Source organism: Gobio gobio (genome assembly GCF_949357685.1).
Source record: "Gobio gobio genome assembly, chromosome: 3".
In the NCBI taxonomy this organism is placed as follows: Eukaryota; Metazoa; Chordata; class Actinopteri; order Cypriniformes; family Gobionidae; genus Gobio; species Gobio gobio.
The window spans coordinates 34,372,344-34,397,189 of NC_137099.1; the positions used below are offsets into that span (position 1 = coordinate 34,372,344).

At 38.2% G+C, this 24,846-nt stretch overlaps 1 protein-coding gene across 1 annotated transcript in view; it reads left to right on the plus strand.

Annotated features, from left to right (window-relative positions):
- vps8 (VPS8 subunit of CORVET complex) overlaps positions 1-24,846 on the plus strand; it is a 139,827-nt gene that overhangs the window by 61,598 nt on the left and 53,383 nt on the right. The window contains 8 exon segments of the mRNA XM_079813195.1: positions 962-1,046; positions 1,133-1,231; positions 2,592-2,681; positions 6,235-6,281; positions 14,845-14,995; positions 20,054-20,143; positions 24,420-24,602; positions 24,736-24,817. Coding sequence (XP_079669321.1) covers positions 962-1,046; positions 1,133-1,231; positions 2,592-2,681; positions 6,235-6,281; positions 14,845-14,995; positions 20,054-20,143; positions 24,420-24,602; positions 24,736-24,817 — 827 coding nt within the window.

The window sequence follows — 24,846 nt, forward strand, 5'->3', positions numbered from 1 at the left end:
AACATTACATTAGTTAATGTAGACTAATAACTAACATGAACTAACCATGATCAATACATTTGTTACTGTATTTATTAATCTTTGTTAATCTTAGTTAATAAAAATACAGCTGTTCATTGTTTGTATATGTTACTTCACAGTGCACATTAACTATGTAAACAAATAGAGAGCAATTTGAGCGCAAGACGCTCGTGTTGTTTTAAAGACAGTGAATGCGTGCTCGCGGGGCTCTCGCGCGCTCTCTCTCTCTCGCGCTCTGTCTCTCTCTCGCACTCTCGCGCGCTCTCTCTCTCTCTCATGCGCGGTAATGCGGGTTTGGAATGGAATGATTCGTAACATTTTTATAATTGTAACGAGTAACGATGCAGCACATAAAAAAAATATCGGAGTAAAAGTATTAAACTCATCGAAAATATGTACTGAAGTAAAAGTGGAAGTAGGAGAAAAAAATAATACTCTAGTAAAGTACAGATACTGCCTTTTAGTACTTAAGTACAGTAGTGAAATAGTTCTACTTCGTTACTATACATCTCTGATAGGGACCACCCTTTGAGACCATGCGCCTGGTGTGCCGGTCATTTTCCCCATCATTAAAACTTAGCAAAAGTGGATTTGGACACACCCTAAGTGCACCTGCGCCATGCGCTCAGATCGTTAAAATAGGGCCCGTGGTATTGAAGTAATGAGAATGTAATGATAATCACCTTTAAGGATAATGATGGGAAACGGTCCTAAAATACCCATTAAATTACTACCAGGAAAGATAGCTAAGCGTATGTGATCCACTCTAAGCTGGACTTCAAAAGCCACAAGGTTGCAGTGAAATCATAAAATCATAATGAATATAATGACTGCAGTTGAATGCATCATATTGATTTTCTCAAGGTGAAGACATTGAAATCTTTATACTGAAGATCAAACCTTTCTATTGTTGTCTCTCTTTTTGTTCTCACTGTTTCAGTTATCAAATCTGCGAGTTTATGTATGAAAAAAGGCACCTTTATGACAAAATCTTCGACTGCTACCTGAAAGACCCTTTGAGAAAGGTACTCAACTCAATCCATCCATTTTCAGTCTTTTCTTCCCTCTCACTCCTGTTATTCCTGTACTTAATCTTTATCTCTAACTCCAGGAGGAGCTCTTCAACTACATCCATAACCTTCTGTCAATGCCGGGCTACAGCTCAGAAGAGAAACATTCGGTGTGGGTCAAAGCCCTTCAACACATCAAGGTGAGTCAAACAAGGCTTCAAATAATTCCTCCTCTAGAGCACACTTCAGGTAGAGAGAGCTCAAGCTTCAGAAAGCTCATTTCAGACCCTAATCTCATCAGGCCTCTCTCTCTCTCTCTCTCTCTTCTACTTCCTCTGATTGTTAAAATTGAGAGCACTAAAATCAGTGAACGCCACTTCATCATCCATCAGCCTTTCAGTTGAGTCTGATTCCACATTGAAAATCTAGGTTTAAACTTGGAAATAATTAGTTTTTTTTTTTTAGAAATAGAAACGTGAAACATGAAGGATAAAGGAAAATGATGATTAGCAATATTGTGACAGTGACCATGTCAGCTTGTACAAAAGATGCTCTTTGAACATGCTGGATAACACGATCATCATTTTGATCAAACTTGTGTAGTCCTTGTCAGTTCGAACCTACTGTATCATATTTGATACAGGCCTGTAAATGATCTACATGATCAAAAATGTTGAGATGCCTGCGCTACACAAATTTCTACATGCCTTCTGATTGATCATTTATACTTTTTTAGCAAGTAAGAGGCCTTTTAGTATAATTTTAAAAAATGTAAGAATACATTTTATATTGTTAGTACTATATCTCAAGATAAACGCTTACTGGACTGAAGCAAATTAGGTTCACTTGATGATCCATACGTCATGAATACATAGACAACAGAGAAAAATCATGTTAAAATGTGATACATCAGGCTGTTGAGGGAAGTTTATTTGGACATCACTCAATTGTCCTTGTATTCAACAGTGTTATATTTATTTGCCCCCCACAATAAGAACTATCAAGCTTTGATCATAAAACTAAGCATTTACATTTAATTTCTACGACGTTATGAAGAAATATAGAGTGACAACTGATTTATATGCATTTTATGTAAGTAGTCTATTTAATGTCATAAATATCTCATTGATTTACATTACAAGCTAGCAGAATTTAATCTAACTATTTGGCCATATAATTATTAGCAACTGCACCAAATTGCATATTTTTTCTCAGTATTTTTTTGGTCCATAATCTACTATATCATACTATATGAGCCTTGACAGCTGGGTGTATCAAAACTCAACAAAAATCTTTTTTTAGATTTTGTGTAATGGTAAAATAATGTACTTTTTGACTATTATTTCATATGGAAGGCTTTTCAGGGTTAAAGCAACATACCAAAAAGACAAATAAGAAATGAATATGCCAATGATATTATTTGTAATAAAGAAAAATGTATTAAAAAGATTGATGTATTTTCACTAGTAGTCCTTTTGGACCCCATACTGTAAAGATTATTTTGATGAAACCTGATTTTATAAATTCTCATTGGCTCTTCTCGTTGTTTTTCTATTGCAGGATTTGGTCAGCTTTAACTCTGCTAAGACTGCAGAGCTGGTGGCGGTGCACTTTGTAGATGAGGTGCAGTCTATCATCACATCTCTGCAGGTATGCAACATTGCTATATGTCAACGTTCTCTATGTTGACTTGACGTTGGCTTGTTTAAAAGCTCCACTATCCCGTTAGCACATGTTCCAGACACATTGAAATGAAGGTTCAAATCTACCTACCCTATGCTGTTTTCTGATTGCATTCTACGTTACGTTCAGTTACATTACATCAGAACAATTATTACATTCGCTGACAAATACAGAGAGACTTAAATATAATGCACTCTGTCACATACACACCATTTTTCTTTCTACAGACTGTTAAAAACCATTTCTAAAGGTGCCTGTCAGTGTTGTATTGTGTTTGATTCCCCTTTGGTGTGTGTGTCAATGTGTATGTACATTGTCTCAGCTCCTATTCACTCATCTTAAGATAGTGTCAGTGTATGTCTGTGAGAGGGAAGAGGCCCCCCTGAGGCCCACGTGTGTGTGTGTGTGTGTGTGTGTGTGTGTGTGTGTGTGTGTGTGTGTGTGTGTGTGTGTGTGTGTGTGTGTGTGTGTGTGTGTGTGTGTGTGTGTGTGTGTGTGTCAGTAAATGGATTAGGCTCTATCTGCAGTGCTGTGTGTAATTGGGTTTGCGTTATCTCTTGCACACTGTCAGAAAGGTGTTAATTGAAAAGCCTGCTTGTGCAAACATATGTGCCGATGAGAAGAAGATACGAGGGGAATGAGGGGAAAATAAACACGTGTTAAGAGGTTTTTTTCACATTCAAAGACTAGTGGGAGAATAACATTAATGCTGTTTTAATGATTTGTGGTTCATTAAAGTCTGGAGCATTTGGTAAAGTGATGACGATGACATGAATAATAATGGTCACACTGAGCAGATTTTTACTCTCATAGGCCAGACCCATGACATGCTCAGGGTTAACCATTTTATGTCACTGGAGATGAAAAGGACGTTCTGCTTCCAAACTTTCCAGTTATCTCAGATGAACTAGCCTACAACAAAAGTAACTCTTACACATGATGGTAAAAGGAAAATGCATTATTGTAGCCATGATAAAGTGTGTTAGTGTAAACCGATTGTCTCTGTTTAAGCCAATCACACACACTATAAGACACATTTAAAGAATCACAGTTTCTTTTCTTCCATCTTTCTCCCAGACTGTAGCTACAATGCACTAAGTCACATAGCTAGGGTTGTCAAAAGTGCCGGTTCTTTGGTACCAAGTCGGTACTGAAATGTTAAAAATGTGATGATACTACCAGTAGTATTGAGTATATTTGGTACCCGCTGATAGGCAGCTGCTTTCAAAAGCTTCTGTGTGTATCTGAGATGTTTACCATGCTGCTCACTACAATGCAAAGTTTTTGGATTTACAACTGTATTTAAATGCTTGATTGAATCCAAAACTGCAATGATTGACGGTGATCTAGCCATAGCAACAGACGGGACAAGACGTTTCTTTGTGCTTTATTTTATTACTATTTTTTTCACTTGATCTTTTTATAAACAATTTTTACTTAAAAACATTTGAAGGCTACATGCTGTTTAAATGTATTATTTACTTATAATTATTATTATCATCATACATAATAAACACATTTAATTAACATTTTTGTTTTAAAATAGTTAAATAAAATGGTTCCAACAGTTTTTACTATGGTACTGAAATTGGTGCAGAGAAATGTGAAATTGACACAAAGCAATGGGAGAGTCATGTTTGTTCTTTTCATCAAAATACATAAAGGATTCTTTCTTTCTTTCTTTCTTTCTTTCTTTCTTTCTTTCTTTCTTTCTTTCTTTCTTTCTTTCTTTCTTTCTTTCTTTCTTTCTTTCTTTCTTTCTTTCTTTCTTTCTTTCTTTCTTTCTTTCTTTCTTTCTTTCTTTCTTTCTTTCTTTCTTTCTTTCTTTCTTTCTTTCTTTCTTTCTTTCTTTCTTTTGAAATTGGTTTAAATCTGGAATCTATGGCCATTTGCATAAACTGCTTGAACTACACTTACAAGTTGGTCATCTTTTTTCTGTAATAAAAAAGATTACATGAATATAAGCCAGCTACATAAATAACATTGACTGGACTAATTTGAATCTAAAAAGTAAGATAGTGATAACAATAAGGTTGGACCACGCTGGCCAATAATGGATTAACCAATAAATTAATGGATACGGAATGAAAACAAACATAACACATAAAATAGTGAATCTATGATTGGATCATTATTGCTGTGATTATTATGTTTTGAGCATGTTATGTTTGGCAACAGTCCTTCTAACCCTATTTGATGGAGCGTGTAACTTTTCATCTCTTAAACAACCATGTAGGAAGACACATAATGGCAATATTCCAGGATGATAATGTCAAGATTAATCAGGCTCAAATTGTGAAAGAATGGTTGGGAAGGGAGCATCATAATCAGTTCAATTATCATATAGTGTCAATGCGGGCAGATCAGTAATATAGTTGAAAATTGTGTGTTTTCACACATGAATTGGCACCTCTGAGTCCAGACCTAAAATTCATGGAATGTCTTTTAGACTTTACAGAGTGCTTGACTCTTGCATTGTCAATACAAGATCTTGAACAAAAGTTGATGCAACTCTTGATGGAAATAAATGATTATAAATTATTTCCATCAAAAGGTGCATACATTTTTGTTGAATATTTAATCAAAACAACAAAATGTGTTCTAGTGACGATAAAAAAATAACTGAAATCGAATGCGTTTCTGATTTGTTAATGTGTTTCTCTCAGCTGCATGAACATATCAATTTGCTTTCTCATGTCAGCAGCTTTAAATATTTAACTTTGCTGCATAAAAATGCATAAAAGTGACCAGCTGGGTATAAACTAATGCAAATAGTCTTCTCAGCCTTGACACCAAAAATACTACTGTTCTCCACTAATGCATAATTCGTTGTCTATGTTTTAAATCCATATATGAAGTGTTCCACTCTGTGCAGTGTCAAACGTGTCACGTGTTAAAACAAACTCCACGAGGTGTCAATAAGTTTCATACTGTACAGTGGACCCTTCTCAGCCGCTCCTGCAATGGATGCAGCACGGAAAAACTATCGGTATGGACTTTTTCCAATAACCAATTGTTCCAGCAATCGGTTATCGTGCTGAATAATCAGCAAAACCGATCAATCGGTCGTCCTCTACTAGATACTCATTCTTTAACTGCTAGTTGATCAGACTAGGCCTGCCCAAGTTTATCCAACTTGTAACTAATCTTACAAGTGCCCACTATAACTAGAGTCTTACAAGTGCCTACATGACAACAGTGTCTGGAACAGAGACGCACTGCAATCTTTGACTTCTTGTTGAAGGCTAAAACATCTAAGGCCACATGCTGGATTCTTGTAGTGCGTGCTTGGACACTAAAATGTCTGATGTACATGATATCTAATTTCAAACATTTGATCTGTAAGACACGTATCTGGCTTCATCTGGCTGGACTCTAGTAAACCCTCTTGTGTAGTATTTGAAGCAAATGAACAATAGTTGCAGTATATTGATACAAGATCCCAGGGTTGTACTTCTACATGGCTGCAATCTGTTTGAAAATGAATCATATTTTGATTTTGAGCTCTCTGTGTCTGCAGGATGACTATTTGGTGTTCCAGTTTCTGAAGTGCCTCCTGGACCCCAGGTAATAATAGCAGTACCTTCTGCAACACTATCTCTCTTCTGCAGTTTTGTTTCATTTTACATACCTGCTCCCTGTGCCGTGCCAGTGTTTAGTTTTTATGTTTTTTGTAATAGAGTGATGGTGTGCAGTTAAAGTGTCACACATCATAGATCTCTTTTCAGGGCAAATGGAGAATCGCTATCAGCTTTTGACGTTCATTCTGTTTTTATTTTCTTACCATCCCTGCCACACCTGCAAATGGCTGGTGAAATAAAAAAGATACTGGCTATATGTATTATTTACCAGCCATTACGTTTTGTATTTTTTTCTTAAACTATATATTTTTGTCCCGACAACAGTTGATTAGACAAATGATCAATAAAAAGTGAAGAATCTAGAAGTATATCAGTATATCTAAAGCTTGGCCCGCCCCACACTAAAGATTTTAAAATCTTATCAGATTTTCTAAATGTGAGAGACCACAAAAATTATTTTTTTGATTGAACAGTTTTCTTCCTATTGTGTGTGGAGTGCTGCAATGTGACCAAGACAGCACACCACACACTAACAGATTCCATTCACAAACAACCAGAGTCCCGACTATGAACACAGGAAATCTCACAAAATCTCTTGCTGTCAAACATGACTTTAGAGTAAACAAACATGGTGAACGACAGGCAAGAAGAAATGACAATAATAGTGTTTAGACAGCTTACAGAAAATTCACAGGAAAAAAAAGAAAGAAAAAGTTTTGGATGAATTTGTGTCATGCTTCCGTCATCCATCATTTTGCTTTCTGATTGGGTATTCAATGTTACTGGCTAACTGGCGACTGACACAGTTTCATATACTTGCCAATGGCGCTGAGTGTAAATGTTGCTAAATAGACTTGAATGGTCTATTATGTCATAAATATGAATCTGACTACAAAATTGCATTAGTAAATGCATTTATTGGTGAACAGCTGCAGTTCTTTTAGCTACAGTCTCTGTCAAAATAACAGCCATCTCTGTCATCTTTCTCAGTCTCAAACATTGTTCCTTCATCTCTTTTCTCAAATGACCTCTCCCACACATACATTTATCTTGAACTAGTATTTCATTTTCTTTTTCAACCTTTTCATTGTCCTGCAGTCTGTGACACCCGGCCCCCACATTTTAGCTTGTGTCGTTCTTCTTCTGCCTGTGGCAAACAGGACTCAAGGATTAAGATTGGTATCTGTAGTGAGTTTTGTACATGCTGCTGTTGACAGCCTGTAGTTAAAAAAACAGGACAGTAGTCTTTTCACTGCTGAACTGTGGTTTAGAGGCAGATAATGGTGGTATGCATTCTACTGTGAGGTTTTCTGATTGGATTAAAGGTGGAGAAATCTGATTAATTAGTTTTAATTTGAAGAGATCATTTTGGTTATGAGACAAATTTTCACCTTGTGGACTATAAAATGTGTAGAAAAATCCCATAGACCTATCCCATACTGTACATAGAGACCTTAATATTATAGATACACAATTGGCCAGATTTACTAAACAGGGCAAATTAGCGTGAGAGCCGGTTTTGATCTATTGACGACGCGCAAATTAATGAACACAGACGCAGCCGGATCCTTTCCATAAATTAATGACCCAATGCAATCTACCCGTTAGCCCCTGTTTTTTTTTTTTTGGGCGGTAAATAAGTGCGCAACCACCAGTAAATTAACGAGTGCAAATCTTAGTAAATCATCTTGCGTGATTCATTTAAAAACTCTCCTCCCATAAATTTTGCACCTGAAATTGAAACTCCTGCAAGTGTGGGGTTGTTTTTCAGGGGTTGGGCTTGGCCCCTTAGTTCCAGTGAAAGGAACTCTTAATGCTTTAGCATACCAAGATATTTTGGACAATTTCATGGTCCCAACTTTGTGGGAACTGTTTGGGGATGGCCCCTTCCTGTTCCAACATGACTACGCACCACAAAGAAGGGTCCATTAAGACATGGATGAACGAGTTTGGTGTGGAGAAACTTGACTGGCCTGCACAGAGTCCTGACCTCAAACCAATAGAACACCTTTTGGATGAATTAGAGCGGAGACTGCGAGCGAGGCCTTTTCTTCCAAAATTGTGTCTGACCTCACAAATACGCTTCTAGTAGAATGGTCAAAAATTCCCATAAACACACTCCTAAACCTTGTGGAAAGCCTTCCCAGAAGAGTTGAAGCTGACAAAGGGTGGGCCATTTGGATGGGGGCGGGTGTGTGTGTACTAGTATTTACTTTTGTTTTATAAAAAATATTCAATCAACTATCACAAACTCATTTGAATAATTTGAAAGCTTGAATAAAAAATAAAAAAAAATACACCAGAGAGGAAAGGGTTAAGTGAAATGCTGAAGGACCGGCCATGTAAACATGAACAAAATAAACGCAGTACTCATCTCCTATTGTTCAGATCAGATCGGACGAAGCCAAGAAACACCAGCATACATTTCAATGTAAGGGTCCACTCTTCAAAATGCATCTCACTTTTTCATCCAAAACAAACTTAACCTCTTAACAAGCGCCCCATTTTTTAGGAATTCTTTGAAAACGATATACCCAAATGAAAATGTCTGCAGCTCTTAAACCCTATGGTCTATATTCATAAACCTGGTCTTATTTTAAACTAGACACTTGAAATATTGCTACCCAAGAGTCATAATAACTCAAAGTAATATGGGAACAGAGTAATATACATGTAAATATACATGTAAGTGACTCACGTTTTTTGTTTTCACTTAGGGAAAAAAATATTATAATTTAATGTTAAGAGCCTGAAAATAACTTAAATATAAAACTGAATGTCTAATCATGTCATGATTCAAATATGAGGATGATTCTCTCAGTAATGTAGCTTCTGTGAGCTTTTATGTCAAGAAAAGTCTAGGCGTCATTTCAAAAAGGCCATTTATTTCAGAACATTTGCTATTGTAAAGAGTAGTTTTTCATTCAAATAAATCTGCAATAAACTGCAATATACTACTAATTACAATGGATAAACAGTTACTGAAAAACTAAAGCAACTATTTACAGAGATTACAAAGTGTAAAAAACTCATTTAGCTGATGGGAAGCGTCAGTAACAGACTGCGCGCTCCACTGCAGTTGCGCCATTGAGAACGCGCCGACAGCGCACAAACAGTATTCACCAAAGCCTACTTACGCAAACTGCGCAAGATAATGCCTTTTGATTGGTTACTAAGTCCATCAATCAAACCTTTGTTGGAAAGGCATTGGCTGGGCACCGAGTGCCTTTATCCAACGAAAACCATGGGCGCAATGATTGACAGCTCACCAAGCCTGTAAGGCACTTCCTCTATATGATGCATCCCAGAAGAGTCTCTGATTGAAGGAGAGAGGCGAGGGTTGAACCATTGCACGTGGGAGAAGCCATTCTAGCAGGGGGAGTTTGCCAGACACGGAATAGAATCGATATTTCATTGAAAATGGACATGATTGATCACGCTAACTCAAAACTCTCTTGCAAACAACGGAGGATTTTTAGTTTTTTCCCTATTTTTTCGTTGTTTTGGATTAAAAAGTGGGATGCATTTTGAAGAATGGACTCTTACACAGAGATGTATGCGGGTGTTTATTGGATTCGTCCGATCTGATCTGAACGACAGGAGATGAAAGATGAGTAACGCTGATATTATGCTAATGTTTACATGGACGGTCCTTTAGCATTTCATTTAACCCTTTCCTCTCTGGTGTATTTATTGCAAAAACAAGTTCAGAACATGAATCTTGAGTGTTTTAGCTTTCAAATGATGCATAGTTTGTGATAGTTGATTGAATATTTTGTATAAAACAAAAGTAAATAAAAGTACACACCCCCCCACTTCCGTCAACCCCCCCGTCCACGATCCGATGCGGGTTAAGAAGTTAACTTCCTAACTTTATTAGGACCCTGTTCAGATGTCTGAGATCGAGGATGGGTCTTAGACCACCATCCTTTTTGGGGACGAGGAATTACCTGCTGTAAAAGCCTGACTTGCTCATCGCTGGGGGAACTATTTCTATAGCTCCTTTTGCCAGCATGATGTTCACCTCGGAGTGCAGGACATGTGCATCCTTGCTTTCCACAGAGGTTTCGACCACGCCGTTGAATAACGGGGGTCTTTGAGCGAATTGGAGTACATAACCTCATTTTATTATGTTCAGAACCCAGGCTGACACTCCTGTGTGGCGAGGAGCTGAATTAAAACAGGCACTGAGTCGCTGTGAGGGACTGGGGTGCATGTGTGTGGTGGAAGAGGAAATTTGCTCTCTTTTTTTTTTTTTTATTTCCGCTATAACAGCGGCTCCCAAGCATGGCATATGAACAGGCTCTGTGTGGGCAACAAACACTCTTTTTCGAGCACCCGGAACTGGATGGGGTGGCAGGAAAACTGGGCATAGCTTTTTGGAGGGTGGTCCGGCCGCAGTGGGACTTAGCCTCCTCCTCTTACTTTCTTGGCCATCAGGCCGGCTTCTGGGCTGCATGGTCCAACATTATCTTGGGTCGAGGGCCCTGTCGTACCAGAGTTGGGTGGCGCCTAGCAGAGCGTGAGCGCCGTCTGTGATTGGAGCTCGGCGCTGGTTTGGTGGCTGGTGACCTGTCCCTCGGCGTCTGCTGTTGAGCTGCCACTGGTGTAGGGCGGCTCGAGGCAGAGGAAGTGGAGCGCTCTGGCAAAACGTGTCGCATGGCCTGTGCTGCCGTAAAGTGCTCGGCAAAGCCATCAATAGTTAGTCAAGGAAAATGGCTTTATCCGCGTCCTTGATCTCGGTCAAATGGCACGCCAACACTACCAAGCTGGCCATCGATCGACCAATGGCCTGCGCCGTCGTCTTCGTGGCGCGCAGAGCCAGATTTGTGGCACTGCGTAGCTCTTTGAAGGTGGCAGAGTCGTGTCCAGCCTCACCCAAGTCCTTTAGTAGCTTTGCTTGATACATCTGGAGAATAGCCATAGAGTGTAAAGCAGCTGCTGCCTGGCCGTTGGAGGTGTAAGCACGTCCAGCAATGGCCGAGGTGGTGCGGTAAGGTTTGGATGGGTGAACGGTTTTCCAGCCAATGGCGGCGGGTAGGCACAGATGTGTGGCCACAGCTTCGTCCAGAGGAGGCAGCTTCTCATAACCATTCTGCCCAGTGCCGTCAACAGACATGAGAGCGTGAGAGGCAAAAGAGTGAAGGCGGGTTGAGTATGGCGCTCGCCATGATTTTGTCAGCTCATCGTGCACTTCAGGAAAGATGGGCGCTGATCGCTGAGATGGAGTCTGATGTCATCCAGGCAGGAACCACTCGTTCAAGCGGCTGCGTGTGGGCTCCACAGGCGCAGACCACTCCAAACCAAACTGCTTTTGACAGCACATGATAGAGCTCTGAGTCCTTAGACGCTCTGGTTTCAAACTCCAAAGGCGGCAAGGGGGCGGGGTCTTGCAGTGAGCCCGACCACTCCTCAGCCTCTGACGCCGCTAGAGACATGCTGATCCCCCAAATGAAACCAAGTCACTCCGGATGAGAGAAGTCCGTATGAGAGAAGTGGACGGGATGAACCTCTTCTTGTGGAGAGAGCGAGTCACGCGGGGGCTGAGCCGACGTTATATCGCCCTCGTCTGAGCGCTGAGATCCTCTGCCCCGCTGTTTTTTCCTTGCGGGTTCCTGGGAGGAAGAAAACGTGAGGGGCGGTGTCGCGTTCTGAAAAGATGCTATCCGCGAGCGCAGAGAGGCAAGACTCATACTCTCGCAGTGAGAGCAGGTTGAATCAGCGAGCGCGGCTTCTGCGTGGGACTCGTCCAGACATTTCACAGACTCACTGTGGCCGTCATCAATCGTGACGCGATGTTTGCAACAACGTCGCAGAAAATATACTCTTTCTCTTAAAGCTCTTTTTAAAAGGATACACCGAAGTGCACTCGCTCGGCTGCAGGCGGCTCATGAGCGAAGCGCTGATCAGGCTGTAACACAGCGGCGTGAGAACAGGGCTGCTTGAGAGCGGCAATCTGATCTGGCTGCTGTAGAGTGGGCGATCAACACTGCACATGAGCGGCGGTCTGAACGGCGAGCTGAGAGTGCTGCAGCTGCTCGAAACGGTGGCTGCGCGGGCGCGAGCTGTTTGAGAGCTGCGAGCAGGGAGGCGGTCTGATCGACTGCACAAAGGAGCGGAGATCAGCGGCGAGTCCAGCTGCTTGCAGATGAAGGCAGCTTCAATCCGAGTTCCAGTGAAGAGATGTTATCTGCATCGCTGAAGGAGAATGAATTGATTTGCCATGGTGAAACGGCCGCTCTTATAGCCTGAGTCTCCGCCCATTTTGGCGGGCTCGAGCGGCTCGCTCACCATTGGCTTGCGCGTACTGCGCCATCATTGATTCAATTTCTTTAACTTTTTGAACCAATCGACGTGCAGTATTCACTGCGTGATTGTATAAAGGCTTCAGAATCAGAGAAAAAGGAGTTTTCCCTGTAGCGTCTTGTCTTATTTATATTAATAAGACGAATGACGCAGTACTCGTGTAGTATTGCAAGGGAACTCAATGTTCTTGATGAAACAACAATCTTCTTCCAGACATAAACCAGACTTCTACAATCATTTAGTCCTCTTAAAGTCATCATGAAATCAAAATTGCCACTATTTACTTTGTTGGTGAACATTACTAGTCTTCCGGTGAACAACTAACCTGTGCAAGTTAATACACACAAAAAAATATTATGGAAATGGTTGGGGAGACGCGGGGAGCAAGGATTGTGTGTTCTGCAAAGAGAGTAAATAAATAATTTTGCAATGTGTTGCCGTTGCGGAAGTAAATGTGTTGCTGTTCTTCAAGCAAATGTCTGAAGTCGTGGCAACTTCCGGTTCATGCAGACTTTCCCCATGTGACTGTTGTCTCCTCTCAGGCCAGACCTCAAAGCGGGTTTCTCCTCACGATCTTCCCATCCTTAGAAACCTCCTATCTAATTTTGTCACAGAGCCTCATCTTGGTGACAGTGACACCCACTGACACATCTTTCCCCATTCTTCCTTAAAGAGAAGCTCCCCCTAAAAAAAATGTCTCAGTGTTTTTTGTCAGTGGGATCTAATGTTGCTTTGGACCCCATTAACTTGTATTGTATGAGCACATATTGTATTTGTTTTGTTTAGTTTTTTTGTGAACTGTCTATTTAATATACAGATATGTGCTCTATTATTTACAAAAACAAACTGCATTTACTGTCATTTTGATAAGAAATCACCTGCCATAAATTGTATGTAATAATTAAATAGTTTTAAGACTAGGCCAATACCAGAGTAGAACAGTACATCTCACATGTGATGAGGAAGTGTTCTGTCACTTGCCTCATACAGCAGGAGCTGATGGTGGCTGATTGGGCTTTGATTTTAGAGCTTGTCTATGATTGAGCTCTGTGAAAACCACACTACATGATAACTTGATTTTGAGAGAGAGATAGGGAGAGAGAGAGAGAGAGAGAGAGAGAGAGAGAGAGAGAGAGAGAGAGAGAGAGAGAGAGAGAGAGAGAGACGGGGGCAAATCAATTATAAGTAAGTTATATGCTTTACACATGAAAGGCTCTGCTCTGCTCTCTTGCTCTCTCTCGCTCTCTCTCTCTCTCCAATATTTCCAATATTTAACTTTTAATCAATTAATTCAATAAATTAAAATGCCATATTCTGTTACCAATAAAATTTGAACAAGTATCATTCAAACTAAAACACTTATTCAAATGAATAATGGTATAAATAATAATTAATAATGATATAAAGCAAGAAAGTAACATTCCTCATCACTGAAATGGTCAATAAGTTCATCTCAAGCTCACCAAGTTAATCCCTCTTGCAAGAACGTCTCTTTATAATCAATAAAGCACAATTAATCTCTTATTTACATCGTATCTGCACTTTAGGATGAGAGAATTTGCGGAACTACAGAACTGTTGGAGCGCACAGTGAACAAAATCCTAGCATTTCGAGCTGATTTCTTCACCAGTGACAAATCTAAACATCTGCTACATGAAGACTATTTTATTCATGTGCTCAAAAGATACATATGTGATTTAGTTATAATGCTCAATGCTGCATAAAACAATATGTTAAAAGAAATAATTGATACGTGATTTTAAATGTAATGCAGAGTCAGCACTTTTTATTATCACATTTCATAATCAATGACAAAAAACTTTTTTTTTTCTTATTCTTCAGTTCTCAGTTTTCTCTCTTACTGAGTTAGCTAGGCAATTACACTGTTACTATCAGAAAACTATTGAGGATAATGTAGTTGGTAGTATGTTCATGCTAGTCTTGTTTAAGGTTAGTTTGACCTTGGTTTGTTCTGGCTGTTGATCTTGTTCTCTGCACTTTCATGCCAGTAGACTTAAACATCAATAAGCAGAAATTGGCTTTGAAGGACTGTTGAAGGTTTTTATGAGAGCCGTTGCCTTGAGCAGTCTGCTCTTATGTGCTGTGTGTGCTCACAGCTGGAGTCTGTTGAATCAAATAAATGACCATTTTGCAACATATCATGATTATTAAAAAAATCTATTTTTTGATGGTTTTGTGATGGTTTCCTCTGGGTGGATTGTGGTTTTCTCTTTCTGTAACAGCTCCAGAGAGGGTCTTAATCCTCAGACTGTCCTAAGATTGGGCTCAGATCTTCATGAGCTCTTAGTGGATCTACTGTGCCAGTTCAGTCCTCAGCAGGTCACCGCCTTCCTTAAGACCTCTCACGACTACAGACTGGAGGAGGCCATCCAGGTATAAATCAATCAATCTCATATATACACATTAGCTACATTTACATGGACACCATCTAAATTAATTCATTCCGATTGATGAATCTGAACGTAGTGTGTACATGAACGCTAAATAAAGTGATTGGGTTGATAGCACTACGCTATTTCTACGTCAGTGCACATGCGCAGTACTCTCCAGTTTCAATCCAGTCAAGTGTTCACATGTCCTCTCGATCAGATTACAAAAGGGCTGAAATGGAACTGAACAAACCGGAATGGTGCTTGAGAGTGCTTTTAAGTGAGTGATTATGAATGTATTAATTTACAATCAAGATTATTAGGGTCCATGTAAACGCAGCTATTGAAACTCTGTGGTCTCCTGCCTTCATATAGGCAGCTGTCTTTTAATTTAGCATCATAAATTACATAATTACAACCCCATTTACAGAAATGTTGGGACATTTTGTAAAATGCAGTAAAATCCAGAATCTGTGATTTTGTTCATTTATGTTTAAACTTTATTTTAAACATAAATACATACATTTTCAATCGGAGACAAATCTGAACTGCAGGCTGGCCAGTCAAGTACATCCCCTCCATGGTGTAGAGCAGGGTTCCTCAAACTTTGTCCTGGAGGGCCACTGTCCTGCAGAGCTTAGCTCCAACCCTGATTAAACTCACCTACCTGTGATTTTCTAGCTGTCCTGACTACCTTGATTAGCTTGCTCAGGGTTGGAGCTAAGTTCTGCAGGACAGTGGCCCAACTGGACCGAGTTTGAGAAACCCCTCTGTTGCAGAATGTGCAGAATGAGGCTTGCCTCCCAAGAAAGATATCATCTTGATGGCAGTATATGCCCATTTCTCATTATGCATTCTTAAAGGATTAGTTCACACATTTTACTCAGCCCCATCTCATCCAAGATGTTCATGTCTTTCTTTATTCAGTCGAAAAGATATTACGTTTTTATTAGGAAAACATTCCAGGATTTTTCTCCACACCATTGTATTTTGCTTGACTTCCATGGCAACCAAAATGTTGAGGGTCCAAATCAATGCAGTTTCAAAGCGCTTCGAAGGGCTTCAGAGGCTCTGCACGATCCCAGACGATGAATAAGGTCTTATCTAGCGAAACGATCGTCATTTTCAATCAAAAAAAAAAATGAATATACTTTTTAAACATAAATTGCTCATCTTGTGCTGCTATGCGACGTGCCAAGGATTGCATAATCGCATCAAAAAGGTCACACTAGACGTAGGCGGAAGTACTGCCCCCGCGTTTATAAAGCGCACATGCAAAGACTAATGTTTCGTGTATTGTATTGTATCGTGAGGTACCCTGTGATTCCCACCCCTACTTACTATGTCATCATCAACCGTCGAAGTTCAATTCCAGTACTCAAGAACGCAAGTATAGAGGACGCATGAAAGTACCCGGATGTGCTCCACTCAAAGCTCGCAAATATGCAAAGGTTCTCGAAAGTAAACATTTGTGTTTTCTTTTGCCTAATTTGAATAAAGTGATAAACCTGGACAAAGCCTATGGTATTTTTATTGGCTTATTAAAAAGAATCTTCACATTGACAAAGCATAAGTAACATTAAACCTACATACTCATTTTCACAAATACTCATGGTAAATTAAAATAATATAAAATATTATGAAAATAATGAAAATCATTGAAAATAATCTATAATAATATTAAATAAGTGTTTTAATAGTTTATAACATTTGTTGGTGATGTTATGTTGTATTTATTGTGCATTGTTCACTACTTATAATATGCTGGGGTGGTCAGTTGAGCAACAAGATCTCGCAGCACACAGCACATCTCAATTCTCACAAAGATGAGTCCTTCTGAGTTCGTTCTTTCAAGGTAGTCTGGCAAAACCATAAAAATATATATATATATATATATATATATATATATATATATATATATATATATATATACAGGGAGTGCAGAATTATTAGGCACGTTGATTTTCTGATCATATTTTTTTTCCAGGCACATTTGACTAATTCCAAACCACAGTAATCCTAATAACTACTATTGATTTAGTATTTAATAATGTATAAGTGATATATAATTGTTCATGAGGGCTGGAAATGAAAATCACCTTATATTCAGGTGTGCAGAATTTTTAGGCATGTTTTCTTTTACAGATAAATTGAGCCAAAAAAGAGATTTAACTCAGACTGAAAAGTCAAAAAGTATTAAATGCCCATGAGAAGGATGCAATACTAATGCAATACTAGACATTGCAGTTAAGGCGTGACCATTGGACAGTGAAATGCTCGTTGGGTCAGCAGGGTCAGACAAAAACAGGTGGTGAAGAAAAGACACCTGTTAACTGCAAAAGAATTAAGAATTAAGGTAAAGAATCTGGCAGTACGTTTTGGGAGTTTATTTTTAGTCCATCTCTGCAAAACGGACTTCAGGATGGACTAAAATGAACTCCCAAAACGTACTGCCAGATTCTGGAAGATGAATTCTTCAAACAGTGGTACTAGAGGATGTGGTGCTGGTCCTTCAAGAGTCACTCTCAACCTATAAAGCCTATAAAAAAGCAGGCTTCATGTATTTTACAACACTTCAGCTTATGATTCTTATTTAGTGGGGGTCATTTTTTAGGATTCTTTACCTAACTGAAGTCTCTGAGATCCTGACACCTTGCACTTCTGGAGACTCCAGGTAGGTTGCAGCTTTGGAAAATGGTGGCGCTGGAGACTAAAGGGTTCCTGATGGTTTCACCCTTAATTCTTTACCTTAATTCTTAATTCTTTTGCAGTTAACAGGTGTCTTTTCTCCGCCACCTGTTTTTGTCTGACCCTGCTGACCCAACGAGCATTTCACTGTCCAATGGTCACGCCTTAACTGCAATGTCTAGTATTGCATTAGTATTGCATCCTTCTCATGGGTCTTTAATACTTTTTGACTTTTCAGTCTGAGTTAAATCTCTTTTTTGGCTCAATTTATGTGTAAAAGAAAACATGCCTAATAATTCTGCACACCTGAATATAAGGTGATTTTCATTTCCAGCCTTCATGAACAATTATATATCACTTATACATTATTAAATACTAAATCAATAGTAGTTATTAGGATTACTGTGGTTTGGAATTGGTCAAATGTGCCTGGAAAAAAAATATGATCAGAAAATCAACGTGCCTAATAATTCTGCACTCCCTGTATGTATATATATATATATATATATATATATATATATATATATATATATATATATATATATATATATATATATATATATATATATATATATATATATATATATATATATATATATATATATATATATATATATGTATATATGTATATATATATATATATATATATATATATATATATATATATATATATATATATATATATGTATATATGTATGTATAGCCTAAATACACATACATATACAAGAAGAAATATATATATATATATATATATATATATATATATATATATATATATATATATATATATATATATATATATATATATATATATATATATATATATATATATATATATATATATAATAAAAAAATACAGGTCATATACTAGGGAAACATTTACATTGGTCAAAGGATTGTAAATAAGTTACACTAAAGGAAATCAAGTAATGACTCAAATGCAGCCATCTATGCTGAACAATTTGCACACTTCTTCTGAGTACTAGACTATTGAGAATTCAGCAGGCTACTGCAATCTGGCATTCTTTACTCTGACTGTACAGCACACCAGACTCCTGGATCAGCTCATTAAAATTTAGCAAAATGTGTTTGACTAATGCAGGCATCTGAATATACAGTATGTCCAGTTATAACATGAACAACTGCAAGGGTTAATAAAAAATGTACACAATAAAATTTAATTATACAATAAAAAACAAATATCTTTTGAATTTTATTTTTTTTAAAAAGTAATTTCCAGGCCTTGAAATAGTTAAATAAAATGTTAAAAGTAATAATGTCATGGAATTTTCTATAATGAATGTAAATTTCTCTGGTTATTCTCTGCATGGAGTCTCATAACCAGATGAAGACATTTGCAGAATATTTCAGCTATTTTTGTCCATGCAATAAAGTTCTTTAGTCAAAAAGGGTGAGAACTTGCAATTTAAGTAGTGTGATGCTAATTGCCAGCAGGCAGATGGTTTGTGAATAAGGCACAATCTATAATGAACCAAATTTACATAAAAAGAAGGCATGTTTACACTGAAAATATTGAGAGTGACTTCAATAATCATGGTTCAGTGTGAGTTTACCACATTTAGTTTAAACTGGATTGCGGGTGATTAGTAAATAAGACAGTTTTTGCACAGAAATACAGATGATTACTGAATTCACCACTCAAACTACAGGTTTGGCAGGGCAGGTTGGCGATCAGTAGACCACACATCTAATAAACCAACATAAAACCACTGATAGAGAGAGTAAAGATTGCCAATCTGATATAATTAGGGTGCTGACTGACAGGCTCAGGCGGAAAGATGCCTGGAGGAACGAATGAATGAATAATGGAGGTAGAGGAGATATCTGCTGTGCTGAGATAGACAGACAGACAGACAGGCAGGTAGAAGAGAGAATCAATACTGTTACAGAGGCTGAGTAGCACCTGCTAAATATTTGAACAGACAGCTTGCTTACGCGCATACATATACAGCATCTCTAAAGTCCTGGCATCTCGCCTTATACTTGTTTCACTGCTCTTTGTATACTGAATGTCTTTCTATCTAGACCCATCTGCTTGCTGCTATGTTTCTTTCAGTCTGTATTGTGTTTTTTTTCTCTGTGCACTCTCTTACCTGCCTTGTTTCTGTATTCATGGGTGCTGTGTTTTTTTCCTTTTCTGCCTTCTGCATATCCCCCTTTAGTTCCAGAATGTGTTTGAATGTTTCACTATGGAAATGTTTTTTCACTAACAAACAGTCTCACCTAAACACACTTTCTCAATCTGAGTCTGTTCATCCGGTGGGCGGCTCGGAGTGAATCATTTGTCTTGATAATCTTGACAATTTGACTGCAACACAATTGACAGTCTTATCTCTGTCTTGTCTAATCACAGATCACAGAGAAACACATGCTGCACGAGGCCACAGCCTACCTGCTGGAGAGGAAGGGAGATGTACAGGGAGCTTTTGAAGTGCTGCTACAGGTTTGAATTCATCACACCACACAAGCCTGCAAAAGACCCGTAAAAACTGGGCAAGAGGATGCATGTTAGCTTTTTCTTTAGGATTATATTGAACAGGTCTTTTACATATGATGCATTTTTGCATTGAACCCTTAAATAGATTGTTAACCCAAACATTTAAATTCTGCCATCATTTACTCAACCTCATGTCTTTCCAAAACCACAATACTTTGCTTAACTTCAAAACAGAATATATTTTTAACCCTCATCCCTCCCTCACACTTTGTAACAAATTCTTCCCTCGCGGGTTGGACCGGAAGCCTTTTTTTTTTTTTTTTGTGTTCATCTGAGTAATCTAAGACCGGATCACTCAGATGAACAATCAATTAACCCTCTGGTGCTCTTCGGTCATTTCTGACCGGAAAATTTTCTGTTTTGAAATGTTAAAAATCACAGTTTCATCAGAATGATATGAAACTTGGTGACTTTTCTAGCATTAGGTATGTAAACACACAAAAAAAATTGGGGTCATGATTCGAGTATGTTAATTGGTCGTAAAAACAAAAAGTAGCGTTCATTGTCTTCGGTCATAAATGACCGAACATAGGAAATGAATGGGAAATCGGCAAAAAAAATATGTGTGTACAATCTACAAATCGGCCACGATGCTGAAAAAAAGTACACAGCAGTAAAGGGGTGACACTCTAAAATATCAAGAGTGTGATATTGACACATCCACTCACACACACACGCACACTTATACACACACGCACACCTATGAAAAAATTAACCTATGAACCACATTTTGAATTTTTAAAAATCACAGCTTCATCAGAATGATATGAAACTTGGTGACTTTTCTAGCATTAGGTATGTAAACACTCTGTGTTTTAGGGCAATTGAGGGCATGATTCGAGCATACTAAGGGGTCGTAAAAAAATACTCCCACTTTTCCTCTTTGGTCAAAAATGACACCATAGGAAATGAATGGGAAATCTGCAAAAACACAAATTGACAGAAAAAAATTGATATTTCTAACAACAACAAAAAAAACTAAAACTTTATAATAAATAGTCTTTGATATTTTTTAAATATATATTCAAATCCATAAAAAAAAAAAATATTAAATGTGTTCAAAACAGAACTTGGGAATTCTCCTTAGAAACCTCTAGTGATTACACCCATGGTTGCATGATTTCTTAAATAATTCCAAAAGAGGGCGCTAAACTGCCTTCAAAAAATATATATTTTGAAGGCCTAGTCTCTATTTTAACCTGAAATACTGCAATAATAAAAAAATGAATTAAAAAAAATTACAAAAAAAATTTTTGTAAAATTTTCAATGACAAAAATAGACCGTAATTATTGCATAAATATTAAAAAATACCATCAAATCATCTCAAAATACAAAATGAAAAAGAAAAAATATTATTGAAAAAAAAATTAATTGCATTGGTTCTACTGGGGTGGAGGAAGTTTAATTTTTAGGTGTCTGGTCACTTATGACCGGGAAGACAACCAATGCAACCCCTAAATGAAGAGCACCAGAGGGTAAAAAAAAAAAAAGTAAAATGAATTTTGGGTCAAAATGACCCAGTTAATGAAACCTTATCTGAGAGGTTTCTGTCCCTCCATTGAAAGTCTAGGACTAGGTCACCAAAACTTAAAAGATCCAAAAAAGGTTATGGTAAAGGCATTGTAAAACAACTCCATAAGAATTGAGCAGTTAAATCCAAGTCTTGTGAAGAGATATGATTTCTATATATAATGAACAGATTTAATTTATTTACATAGGGCACATCACATTTGGTCTAACTTGTGTGTGCGTCACGTGCAAACCTCATTGGTTCTTGTGCATCATGCACTCATGTTTACTCTCTGTTTATTAAATGTGATGTGCCTTATGAATGTGTGTTGATGAGGGAGTGAAGAATAGACCCAAGGTATGCATTTAAGGTTAAAAACAGATTTAGTGCAGCAGAATGGTACAGATTGGAGACACGAAATGCATATACATCTGTATGGCTCCAGCAGCAATGCTTAAAGGGAATGATTCTACAAACACAACTTTAAAATATAGCTAAACCAGTGGGTCCCAAACTTTTTAGAGTGCCGTACCCTCTGAGGCATTTAACTTCCTTCTGGCTTCCCCCTCTCTTTGACTTAGACTGAAGCCACACCTTTTCCATTTAAGAAACAATATTTGCCCCCTTAAATTGGTTTTCCAGTGCATTTTTTTTTAGCTTTATAAATACCTTTTTTGTTTTGTTTTAGTTTTTTGTTAAATTAAAGTTTTTGTTTTTTAAAGTGATGACCAAGTGGCCAAAAACCGACAGCGAGTTTGATCAATTTAACCTCTAAAATCAACACTTGACTTGCCTACAATAAAATCCATACATCTAAAACGCTTTAAGCATATCACAATGTTAGTTTAAACATTTATCATCACCACCACCACCACAGTAAAAAGGCATTTTTGACAAACTTAGCCTGCGCTCGCAAACAAAACTAGCTATATAATATAAGGCACACTCGTTGCTACTGCTGCAGGCAGGGACACTAAACACCATGAGAGCCAGTCTTGATAGTCGCGGTATCATTGTCTCGTGTTGTTTCCACCAGTGCAGCACTCATAGTAGTGGTTCATAGTTTATTTGACATTTAATGAATGTCTAAAATATAAAAAGAAGGAGAAGCCTAAACAGGCCCAATGCCTGGCCCGCATGTGAGATATGGCGTAAAAATTGTCCTGAAGCTCGGCCCTAGAGTCGCAAATAAGTCGTGCTCGGGCTGAAATGCAGGGCTACTCTACTCTCCAGACCAGTACAACCAAGGAGATGATTGTAGGTTATACTCAGAGTGGTGACCATACACCTTTGCATTGATGGAACCTTGAGTCAAGAGGGTCAGCAGTTTCTGAGAATTACTATCACAGAGAAGTTATCCTTGTCACACCAGCGCCGAGGTAAAAAAAAAGCATATCAGCGGATTTTCTTCACAAATTAGAAAAATTTGGCATGCCATCACATCCTGGTCAGCATCTGATTCTGTAGGAGCACTATTATAGGTATCCTGACTAGGCATATCAGAGCCTAGTGTGGGAACTGCACTGCCCTGAAGTATAAAGTGCTAAAGAGAGTGGTGCAGTCAGCAGATCTTATTACGGGAACTTAAACATTAAGGACAGGATGTTTACAAATAGATGCTTTATGAAGACCAGGACTATCCTTGCTTTATATTACACTATTGCTGCTGGAAAATGCTTTCAGAGCATCTTTGAGCAAAATACTTTGTAACAGATTTCACCATAGTGTAGTCACCAGTATCAATGTATCCATTGAGAATCACCAGTAATGCATGACCTTAGACTAATGTCTGAAGTACCACTACTTTGCCAACTGCTTTTGAACGCAGTGTGCATGCACACGAAGAGTGATCTCGCTTCGTGGTAATATGTTCACGAGATGGAACAAACAAAATGCCCATTTTGGAGAGGTATTGAAGTAAACAGTTTGTCTTAAGGAAATGTAAATGACGGGACAAAAATTCAAGATGTCAAAATATCAGATCTGTGCATTAGGCCTTGCAGGGTAAATTGACTTTTGAGTAAATTACATTCAAATGAACCCAGCAAGAATATTGTATAATTCATTGAGCAATGTTTAAATAAGAAATACTTAAAGGTTGTGGTATGGAAATGTGGTAATTTTGATCTATTTGATCGTAGTTGTCATTTTCTGTTGGATTCGTAGTGTAAAGGTGCTGTCACATTAGCAAAATGTGGTAAAATTTCGCAAGCATAAAAGGTCCGTTGTCTATTGTCAATAGTGTAGTTGTGATATGAATCATAGCTCTCACAGAAATCATTTTCAAACCAAGCAGCTTTTCTGTTCATGTGGTGAATCCTGCTAAATCTGCTTGCTGGGAATCCTGGGAAAACTTTGCCCAAACATGAAATTCCATATTATGCAGATTCCTATTGATATGACTGGATTTCGCCTGTAAAAAAATTGCAAAACAACAGTAAATGTGACCACACCTTAAGAGTATGATATCAGCTTTCAGTTTAACTGAAAATGTTTGAATTGTTGAATTGTTGCTCTACTAATGTAATGCCAGCTATTTTAGCCTTGGAAGAATCAGCATTCTTTTTTAAGCACTGATTTAGAAAAACTTGAATGGATTTACTTATAGTTCATTTAGATGTTGTTTCAGAGAACATTGTCTTAAATATCCCTGGTGAGTCAGAAAGGGCAGGTGGAAATGCGCTATTGATCTGTTGATCTCTGCTTCTCAGACCCTGAAGGGCAAACTACACAAACTTGCCCTAGAAGGCTCAAAGGCAGACAAGCCCAACAATGAGGAGGAGGAGACAGGCAATGAAGTGCAGAGTCTGTTACAAAGAGTGGACGAAGCTCTGCATGACATCATTGCTTTGTGTCAGAGGAGCTCGCACGGTCTCAACCAGCAGCAGAGAGAGGTGTGTGTGTGTGTGCGCTGTCCCAACAATCTGAACTGTGTTTTTAATGAACAGGATGTATTGATCATCTTATTCACGGTTTTACATTTCTCTCTCTCGCTGTGTGTGTACATCAATCTCCTGTCACTCTCAGGCTCTGTGGTTTCCTCTCCTCGAGGCGATGATGTCACCACAGAAACTACTCAAAGGTGCCGATGCCAAACACACTTCAGACGGTGAGACACAAACACACAAGCACTAGTTT